This window comes from Rhinopithecus bieti, unplaced genomic scaffold (genome assembly GCF_001698545.2).
Source record: "Rhinopithecus bieti isolate Rb0 unplaced genomic scaffold, ASM169854v2 scaffold_12086, whole genome shotgun sequence".
In the NCBI taxonomy this organism is placed as follows: domain Eukaryota; kingdom Metazoa; phylum Chordata; class Mammalia; order Primates; family Cercopithecidae; genus Rhinopithecus; species Rhinopithecus bieti.
The window spans coordinates 2,815,072-2,825,525 of record NW_016807466.1 but is presented as its reverse complement, the minus strand read 5'-3'; the positions used below and the strand labels follow the sequence as shown (position 1 = coordinate 2,825,525).

The following is a 10,454-nucleotide window of genomic DNA, read 5'->3' as shown; positions in this document are numbered from 1 at the left end:
GTATTTTGTGATTTGAATGTTGTTGCCCCAAATGTGGGATGTGTACCAATGATTTGGGTAGAACATGAGATGATTTTAGGGGCCCTCAGGTGTGGAATTAATTACACAGAGAGAAAGTTACTGCCTTTGCAAGACTCTTTCTGTCCTTTTGGTTACATCACAGGGAAAGTCTCTGCGTGGTGCTAGCGTGTCTTTAACACCTCCTTACACTAAACAATTTGCTTATACCACCTGGGAGGCTGAGGTGGGAGGAGTGCTGGAGCCCAGGAGGCGAAGGTTGCAGTGAGCCAAGATTGCTCCACTGCACTCCAGCCGGGGCAATAGAGCGAGACCCTGTTCCCCTGCCCCCATCCCCCAAAAGTTTATGCCCGTTTTGGATCTTATTTAAAGAAAGTCATGTGTTTTGATATAACATCGCTCTGCAAAAATTGCTTAGTACAGCTGACCCTCTAGGAAGATGAGCCTTGGGTGTACTGATGTTCCTTGGCCTCCCAGCACACCATCAGGGTCCCCAGGAACCTGTGTTGGAGATGCAACCACTTGCTTTACTCCAACCCATGTACTAGAAATATGGAGATCAAGGAATCCCATAGGTGCTCCTCTTCCCATCCCCACAGCACCTGGTACAGTACAGAGCCCATGAGAAGCTGTGTTTGGGGTCACAGGTTCCTAACAAGCATTTTGCAGTAGCTCCAGGATGCCTTCCCTTTAAGAGTGATATAGAGAATACTTTAAGATCTCTGACTTTGGAGCTGTGCAGCACTAAGTTCAAAGCCCACTGTTGCTGCTTGTTGAACTTCTATCAGGTACTTCTGGTATTGTAAAGAAAGCATCTGGGTTTGCGAGCTGGAATGAAAGGCAACTGAGCCTGAAGAGGGACCTGTTGAGGAAGGGGGCAAGGTTGTGTGGAGTAGGGGCCAAGAGCCTGGACTGCACCATCAGGAGCCCTAGGTTCCTTCCCCAGCTGTACACTATCCACCCCTAAGGCCTCAGACAAGGGACAACCCCTGTGCCTGTTTCTTGGTGTCAAAAACCAGGAGGCTGGATGAGATGGTTTCTAAGGGGGTCCCACCAGCTCTGATGTTCTCTGCTCTACATTTCAGTTTCATGAGGCATAGGTTTTCAGCTTTGTCTTCTTTATGGTGGCTGTCTTTCTTTCATTTCTTGAGACAGAGTCTTGCTCTGTTGCCCAGACTAGAATGCAATGGCATGATCTTGGCTCACTGCAGCCTCCACCTTCCAGATTCAAGTGATTCTCTTGCCTCAGACTCCCAAGTAGCTGGGATTGCAGGTGTGCACCACCATACCTGGCTAATTTCTGTATTTTTAGTAGAGACGGGGTTTCACCATGTTGGCCAGGCTGGTCTCGAACTCCTGACCTCAGGTGATCCGCCTGCCTCGGCCTCCCAAAGTATTGGGATTAAAGGTGTGAGCCACCGCACCCGGCCTTTCCTCATCATTTCTGAAAGCGCTGTGTGTGCACCACTCCTACCTTAGAAAAACAACAGCAATCATTTTTGAACGCTGCTGTCATCACCCCAAATGCATTCTCCTGTGTATATGAAGGTCGACAGCCTTTGTTCCTAGTGTGGATGATGGAGGTTATAAAACTAGACTCGTTACAGTCTCAGAAGGCACAAAGGAAATGCATCAAACCAAAAAAAGCCAGATTTCATTATCTGGCCTAGAATGTTTCTCCAGTCAAGACACCAAAATGACGCTCACATCCGTGAAGGTCAATTTCCCATTTCCTTTTTCAGTGATTCCAATAAATGCCTGTTTAATTAGGTGCTTGTCCTCCACTGACCACAATGAGCACTCATGGAATCTTAGTTAATGAAATGAGGATTTATTACATTTTCCATTTTAATAAATAGTCATCTTTGCATTGGGCCCCCAAGCCCTGGTAAAAATGAAATGGTCTATATGACCATTCAAAGGGAATATGTTAAGCTATGTTCTCTAGTTACAAAAGTGAGTCTCTCCCCCTCCCACGCCCCTACACCACCATCTTGCTGCAGTTTAAAGGCCCAAAGCTGAATTTAATTTTCTTATTACATTGAGGTCTCACAGATGCCACAGCCAGACATTAAGGCCTTAAAAATAAAAAGAAAGGGACAGCAAAAAACAGAAACAAGTATAAAGAGTACAACAGGCCGGGCGCGGTGGCTCAAGCCTGTTAATCCCAGCACTTTGGGAGGCTGAGGCTGGCGGCTCACGAGGTCAGGAGATCGAGACCATCCTGGCTAACACGGTGAAACACTCTCTACTAAAAATACAAAAAACTGGCCGGATGTGGTGGCGGGCACCTGTAGTCCCAGCTACTCGGGAGGCTGAGGCAGGAGAATGGCGTGAACCTGGGAGGTGGAGCTTGCAGTGAGCTGAGATCCGGCCACTGCACTCCAGCCTGGGCGACAGAGCGAGACTCTGTCTCCAAAAAAAAAAAAGTACAGCCGACATTTTCCCTATGCAGACATCACTGGCAGGTCTGCTCTGAAGGAAGCCTGGCAAAAAGAAAGCCCAGACACATCCCCAAACATTCTCCCCCCTTTTACAAATTCATTCATTCAGAGTTCTAGGGAAAGATGAGTTGTCACAATTTTTGTTCCCAAATAAGGAACAGAGAGCGCCTCAGGAAATCAAGGCTTAAGTAAAATCTATCTCCCCAGGCAGCTAAAGCTCTGAAACAAGATTAAAGGAACAAGGCAATGTCTAATGCTGCTTTTGTGATTTATTTTGAAAAGACTGAATTTAGACTTAAAGAATAAGGATCAGGAGACAAGCACTGAGGCTTCAGGCCCCCCATCCCTGGAAGGTGGCTGTTGGTTAGAACCCAGATCAGATTTCTAAAGATGGACTTGCAGAAGCTCCCAGGAACAGCTCCCAGAAGGAACAGAGCCAAGGCGTGGGGCTGAGCTCGTCCCCTGGGCAGCAGTCATCCTCCATTCTACTCTGGCCTCTGCCCAGCATCCACTCCTGGCTTCTATCTGTCCCCGCTGGTCTCTGCTAACCTGTTGTTCATGATTGCAAAGGCGCCCACGCCCCCTGAGAATTCATTGTCCCGGGCCAGCGTGCTGGTCTGGTGGGGGCAGCCATTGGCCATCTCAGACAGTTGCTTCTGCAGGATGGCCAGTGAGGCCTTGTTGGCTGCCAGCAAGTCCTTCATGGAGATCATCTCTCCCGAGAGCCGGCGCCCATCTGTGTCACTGTCTGCTACCCCGTCTGTCTCTATGGAGATGTTGCAGCGGTTCCGGATGCTGCCTGGCATCACCACATTCCTGCGTGATCGCAAGAGTCCTCTCTGGCATTGCGGGCAGCACCCGCTGTCCATTTTCCTCAGGATCCAGTTCAAGGACTGTTTGATGAGGATAGAGATGACATTGAACAAGGAGTAGATGCAGCAGACACCCATGAGGATGAAGACGAAGTTGGCAAAGCGATAGAGGCTTTGGCTCTCATAGTGGGCATTCTGGCTGCTGACCAGGTCCCCAAAGCCGATGGTGCTGAAAGCCACGAAACAGAAGTAGAGTGAGTCAAAGTAGCTCCAGCCTTCAATGGGGGTGTACATGGCCGAGGCGCAGCAGGAGATGAGGACGGAGGCCATGCATAGGATCAGCATGACATAGTACACGGAGGGCTTCCAGCCGGCCAGGCTGTCCACCTCGCACTGCCCCGCATCCTTCAGGCTCTCCTGGGGCAGGGCCCCTCGTCTCCGGAGCTGCCGCTGGTGGCACGACTTCATGATGTAGGCAATGACGGTGATCAGGCGCTCCAGGAAGAGGTTAAAGAACAAGATGGTGCTGGAACACCCAACAAGGCCGTAAAAGATAAGAAAGATTTTTCCACCTACTGTTGCCGGAGTTGTCATCCCAAACCCTGTAGGAGAGAAAAATGAGAGAAGAGTAAGAGAAATCTTTGCTGTGAATGGGGTTTGGGTCTTGGCTTTGATGGCTGGCAAAGGACTTAAAGAGAGAGTTTCATAAAATTACTCAGCCCTAGTCTTTTAGGATGAGCAAGAGAATTCTCACCTGCTTTTGAACATACTAAGTGTTGTTCAGAGCTAGGCTGCTGAAAGCTGGTGTGGTGCTATTGTGCAAATCAGGAGAATAGCACCTCATCCTCGTGGTGGACACAGCTAGCAAAAAATGGCTTGGTGATGAGAATGTGGGCTGGATTTCAGCCTCCCTTCCCTTCTCTGCTAGATGTCCTTGTACAGTCCACAACCTGAACAACCATGTTTAGAGAGAGAAGCAAAGGCTCATACAAAGAAAAGGCTTATACAGACTCATCAGAATTCATTTATTCTACAAACACTTATTGACCTGGGGATAGAACTGTGGAAAAGACAGGTCTGGTCCCTGCCCTCATGGAGCCCTAGTCCAGTAAGATGATTGTGATATTGTATGGTAAGTGTGGTGCTAGACGGAGTACAGGGTTCTATGGGAGCTCCTAAGAGGGGAACCCATCTAAGAAGTGGGTTTTAGGAAAGATGAAGCAGGGAGACCTGAAAGCTAAAGAGGAGTTAGGCAGGCAAGAAGGGTGTATGTGTGTGGTGGTGGGATGGGGAAGTGGGGATGTTTCAGGCAGAGAAACAGCAGCCTCCCAAAACACTGGGATTATGGGCATTTCTAGCATACATAGAAATGAGAAATTTGCTCAAGATCTACCCATCTTTTAAACCAAATTCTTCAAACACACACTTCATGCTTTTGGCATGACAACGGAAGTACTGGATGTTATACTTTTATAATCTATAAAATGTCTGTTTTGCCTTTGCCTCTAACTGTTCACAATTTCCACCCTCCTGACCTTTTACCTGTGCACACAGGCATACTGCTAAGAATGCATATTGTAGAACAATGAATGTTACTAAGAAAAACAGAAATAGAAAAGAAAGCGGTGATCCACTCAGGATTTCTCATGAAGGGGCAATGAGGGTCAGCCCACTCTCATCAGAAGAATGAGGGTTCCTTCCAAGCAAATGATTCAGTGAACATGAGAAGGCTGATGGTTGTGGGGGTTGGCATCAGAGTTACTCTGACTACAAACACCATTAAAAAATAAAAAGAATACTGAGCATGCCTCCCTGAGTCAGTTTCTTATTAAAATCAAACCATCAAACCTCTCTCTCTCTCTCTTTTTTTAAAGAGATTGGATCTTGCTCTGTCCCACAGGCTGGAGTGCTGTGGTGTGATCACACCTCAATGCAGCCTCAAACTACCAGGTTCAGGTGATCCTCCCGTCTCAGCCTCCCAAGTAGCTGGGACTGCAGCTGTGCACACCATGCCTGGCTAATTTTTAAATTTTTATAGAGAGGAGGGTCTTGTCTTATTTCCCGGACTGGCCTTGAACTCCTGGTCTTAAGTGATCCACCCTCCTCAGCCTCCCAAAGCACTGGGATTACGGCCATAAGCCACCATATCCAGTCCAGTTTTTCCTTATTTTCAAGTTCAAATTTCTGACTTGGGTCCCATCATTTGGATCACAAGAGCTCTCTCATGATCCTCCCTCCTGATAATACCCTACTTGTCACCAAGCTGATACAGTTCCTTGTTGCTACAGCTCAGTCAATGGCTGCCTCCCAGTGCATCCTGGAAGTATTCAGACCAGACCTTGAAATGTGTGTGCTTTTGGGGTTATGACCTGCTGGTCTGCTCAAGTCAAGCCAAGGGGCCACTTTATGTATTACCATTTAGAACTAAATACAATTTTCCTTTCTCAGCACACAAGGATTCGCATTTGGGTAAGAAATTAACAGCATGTAACCAGGAAACTAGAGGAAGATACCGAGTGTAGCTTTTGAGCTAGATGGGATGGAATGGAATTGCCAGGATGATTTGGGAAGGGAGGATGGACGGACAGGGAATAGTTCCATTGAGAATTACTTAGGGCCCTTCATGGTAGAGAGAAAATCAGACCATCATCTCTTCTCTGGGAACTCTTCAAAATCAAAGTCCCTCAGCAATTCTTGGCAGTGGAGGTTCAATGTAGACCCCAAAGCTGCAAGACCAGAGAGTACTGCTGCTATAGTTACTAAACACAGGGATCTGAATGCAGTAAACATGCAGAAAAAGGGGGAAACATTTATCTGGGGCCATTTATTCTAGAAACTTCATGGATGAAGTCCATGAAAATAGGGAAGGTTCAGAAACACGAAGAGAGGTGTGTGGGCTGGGGGAGGGTCCTTTCAGACAATTAGAAGAGAACATTCTCAGGTAGTCCTCGCCTGTTTCAGAGGTGATTTAGTCATTCTACTCTCAGAAAGCTGAGCAACAGGAGTTGCTATGGATTTGCTTCCAGCCACAGTGATAGCAATAATTTACGGAGCACCTGTTAAGTTCAAGGCCCTGCATTACATGTCTGGGCCTCTGCCATGGTTTGAGTGTTTATGTGTCCCCCAAATTCATATGATGAGATCCATCACCCATAAGGTGGTGGTATTAGGAGGTGGAGTCTTTGGGAGAGGTGAGTATGTCGTAAGTGTGGTGCTCTCATGAATGGGATTAGTGCTCTTATAAAGAGGTGATTCATTCATTCCTTCCTCCATCGGGGGACACAAGAAGGTGCTACGTATGAGGAAGCAGGGCTCTCGCAAGATACTCAACCTGCTTATGCCTTGATCTTGGACTTTCCAGTCTCCAGAATCATGAAAAATAAACCTCTATTGTTGATAAACCTCCCATTCTTTGGTATTTTGTTACAGCAGCCCATGTGGACTAAGACAGCCAAAGAAGATGACACAGACAAAGTCCTTGATCCCAGCATCCAAGGCTGAGACAAACTAACTACTGTGCCCACCGTGGGCTGGGCACGGTGGCTCACGCCTGTAATCCCAGGACTTTGGGAGGCCGAGGTGGGCGGATCATGAGGTCAGGAGATCGAGACCATCCTGGCCGACGTGGCGAAACCCTGTCTCTACTAAAAATACAAAAATTAGCTGGGCGTGGTGGCACGTGCCTGTAGTCCCAGCTACTCAGGAGGCTGTGGCAGGAGAATCGCTTGAACCTGGGAAGTGGAGGTTGCAGTGAGCCGAGATTGTGCCACTGCGCTCCAGCCTGGTGACTGAGTGAGACCCTGTCTGAAAAAATTAAAAAAAAAAAAAAAAAATTAAGCTGCTCTGAGTCAAGGGCCAACACAGAAGCACCATGCAGTTATCTGGGCTTCAGGGTCCCACATGCAGCCTTGCTTTGGGATGAGTGACATAGGCAGAGACAGTGAAGTGCTGATGCCAGCAGACACACTTGATGAGCTGATTTTTCCAGTGAATGAGGTTTCTAGTGACATGTTCCAGAGATTTAACATTTCTAGATTCTCTTATTTATTTGGTTTTAACATACTCAATTTTGTTAAAGGAGGGATAATCATGACTTTTGGTTATTTACTGTTTGATAGATGACTGCCATCTCTCCAATCAGCAAAAGTAACAGAAAACTGTACAAAAGGTGGTATTGACGGAAGCAAAGGGAGACAGCTTCCTCATGTCTGCAGTTGGAGATGTGAGAAGTGGTTTTACTACTCTCAGTGCTAAAAAGTGTGGAATTAAGCTAATAACGTAGGCTTTTCCATAGAAAGCCTCCCCTTTTTTGAGCCCCATAATGCTGAGAGTTGAAGATGGCTCAGATGGTGAATAATAACCCTCAGGGTCCTTTTCTGGTAGAGGAAAAGGGCTCAGGGATTATTATCAAAGGCCTTCCCTCTGCCAGGCTGTGTGCTTGTCAGCAACTCCTCACACCCACACTGGTGAGCTGGGCATTATTAGTCTACTAGTTGCATTTGACAAATGAGAAAACAACTACAGAAGCTGAGTGGTTTGCCTAAAGTCATAAAACCAGAATCAGAACCTAGATCAGCTTGTCTCCCAGGCCTGTGCTTTTCTCCACCTGACTAGGCTGAGTGTAGCTCACTGTCATCACTGTCAAGGGTACAAGCCACGAGCAGAATGGAGGAAAGGAAATTAGCCAAGTGTCCATAGTTCAATGCTTTATACAGACACCCAGACTGCAGTGGCTGCCAAACCTGGTACCAAAATCAGGGGGCGTTTGGCTGGCATCAGAAGCTAAAACCTTAAAATTTTTATGTACTAAAACATATAAAACATATATTTCTGAATGTATATATGTCTCTTCCAACAAATGATATAATTACATCAGTTTAAAAACCTGTTATGCCCCATGCATTTCAGTCTCCCCATATTTTGTAGGCATACAAATGAAACTGACAGTCACAGGTGGTACTTTTCAATACCTAATATATTCCCTGTGCTTCGAGCCTGAAGTCATCTGATTGGTGTTCAGCCCCTGAGTCTGGGAGCAGATGAGCGGGTAGAGAAACAATGGCTCATGAGGTTGGCTTGGAGGCCAATGAAACTCACAGCTGATTTGGTCTAGTTCCTTTAAATCATTTCAGACCTCTGTTAATGTGCTTGTAATTTCTAGGGCAGATTCTGGGACCGATCCCAGGCTCTCTGCTGTCCTTGGGGCTAGGAACAAAGCTGCCAGGACTGCCAAGGTCCCAGTCAACCCCCACAGAACACTTCACTGAGCCCATGAAGAGCGGGCCCATAGTCTCCCAGCCTTTTATGTATATGCTGTCAACTACATATTTTTTTTTCAAAAATCAATTAAGGTAAAAAAAAAAAAAGTAAAAGCTTTTATTATGATATTTTTCAAACAGGCACAAAAGTAGAGCAAAAAGTGTAATAAACTCCTATTTTCCAAATTATCAACATTCTGTCAAAACCATGCTTCTCCCATCCCACCCCACCCCATCCCCTTTATTTGCTGGTGTATTGTAAAGTTAATCCCAGATAACATACCATTTCTTTGATGAACAAAGACACATCTTTAACTGCCAAGGGCTTTATTTTTCCAACATAACCACTGTGCCATTACCACACCTAATAATATTAATACTAATTCCTTAATATCAAATAATACCCAGTCCATATTCACATTTCTCAAAATTATCTTTTTACGGATGATTTGTATGAATCAGCATCCAACAGGCTGCACCCACATTTAGCATAGCTCTTCAGCCTCTTTCATTCATTAACAATCTCCCCTCTCATTTGGTATGCCCTTGATTTCTTGTGTCCTGTAGACTTTAATCAGATTTTTTTTTTTTCTGGAAATACTTGAGGGTAGAAAAAAGCATTTTGTATTTCAAGAGTGTTCTTATATGCAGAGGCAACTCTCAAATGCTACACAAGGACGTAAAAATTGGTATAAACTGTCTGGAAAGCAATTTGGGAATATGTGTCAGACATTTTTTTTCTGTTTTATTTATATATTTTTTATTTTCATTTTATGGGTACAGAGTAGGCGTATCATGAGATATTCTGAGACAGTCATATAATGCATAATAATCACATCAGGGTATCCTTTTTATTCTGCTTTGTTTTTGTTTTGCTTTTAGGAATATATCTCCCAAATTACGACTAATGTGACCAATTATGCACATGGATGTTCACCATGTCTTTACTTTTAATAATGAAAATCCTCAGCAACCTAAATATCAGATAATGGGGAAATGACTAAATAAACTAGCCATTAAAATTGTATATCTAACCAGTTCTCAATGACTGGTGAAAATGTTAAGTGGAAAAAAGCAGAGCAACTTTGTGTGTCTGCAGCATGAGTCACGCCTGACATATGGGGCATCCTCATTAAATATTTGTTGGATGAAGGAATAAACTTTGTAAAATATATTTATGTAGCTATATACTGCAGCAATTAAAATGCTTTTGGCTGCCAGGAACAGCAAATCATAAATAAAGGTGGCTTAAATATACAGGGGCTAGCTCCTAGAACATGAAATTGAGAGAGAGGGCAGCTCCAGGGATGGTTAATACAGTGGCTTTAGAATATGATGCATGAATCAAGACTGACTTCTTCCCAGCTCTGGTCCCACCACCATGTCAGCTGGCTCCCTTCACACCAACAGCTACAGGAACCGCTCACTCACACACCAGTGTCCAGAGTCAGAAAAATGGTTTCCTACTTTGTGTATCCTTTCCAGAAATCCTCTGGCAAAATTGCCATTATATACCACTGACCAGACCAAGTTACAAGCCCACTCAGAAAACCAATTATCTATAAGACGAAGGATTCCTCTGCTCAGGATTCATCAGATTCCCTTGGGGGAAGAGACAGACCCCAGAAGTGACAAGGTCTGCCACGGACATACATGGAAAAGGGGAAAGAAAAGAGAAAAATACACAAAATTATCAATCAGATTATTTCAAGGTGATGACAACACAAGTGATTTAATTATTTTCTAATGTTTTATCTTTCATTACTTTTTTTAAAAACTAGCCAAGTGCAGTAGTGAGAATGGGGAAGGAGTAGAACAAAAGTGCTATCTGTAACTGTGAACAATCAATTGAAATAACTCACTACCTTCAGACCAGCCTCTTTCATTACTGCTTTTTGCTTTTTTTTTTTTTTTTTTTTTTT

General features: G+C 44.9%; 1 protein-coding gene across 1 annotated transcript in view; it reads right to left on the bottom strand.

Annotated features, from left to right (window-relative positions):
• Positions 1–2,403: 2,403 nt before the first annotated feature.
• The window catches only part of KCNK13 (potassium two pore domain channel subfamily K member 13), a 130,379-nt gene continuing 122,328 nt past the window's right edge, over positions 2,404–10,454 (bottom strand). Inside the window, exon 2 of the mRNA XM_017882287.1 lies at positions 2,404–3,876. Coding sequence (XP_017737776.1) covers positions 2,984–3,876 — 893 coding nt within the window. The 3' untranslated portion in view covers positions 2,404–2,983. The remainder of the gene's footprint in view (positions 3,877–10,454) is intronic.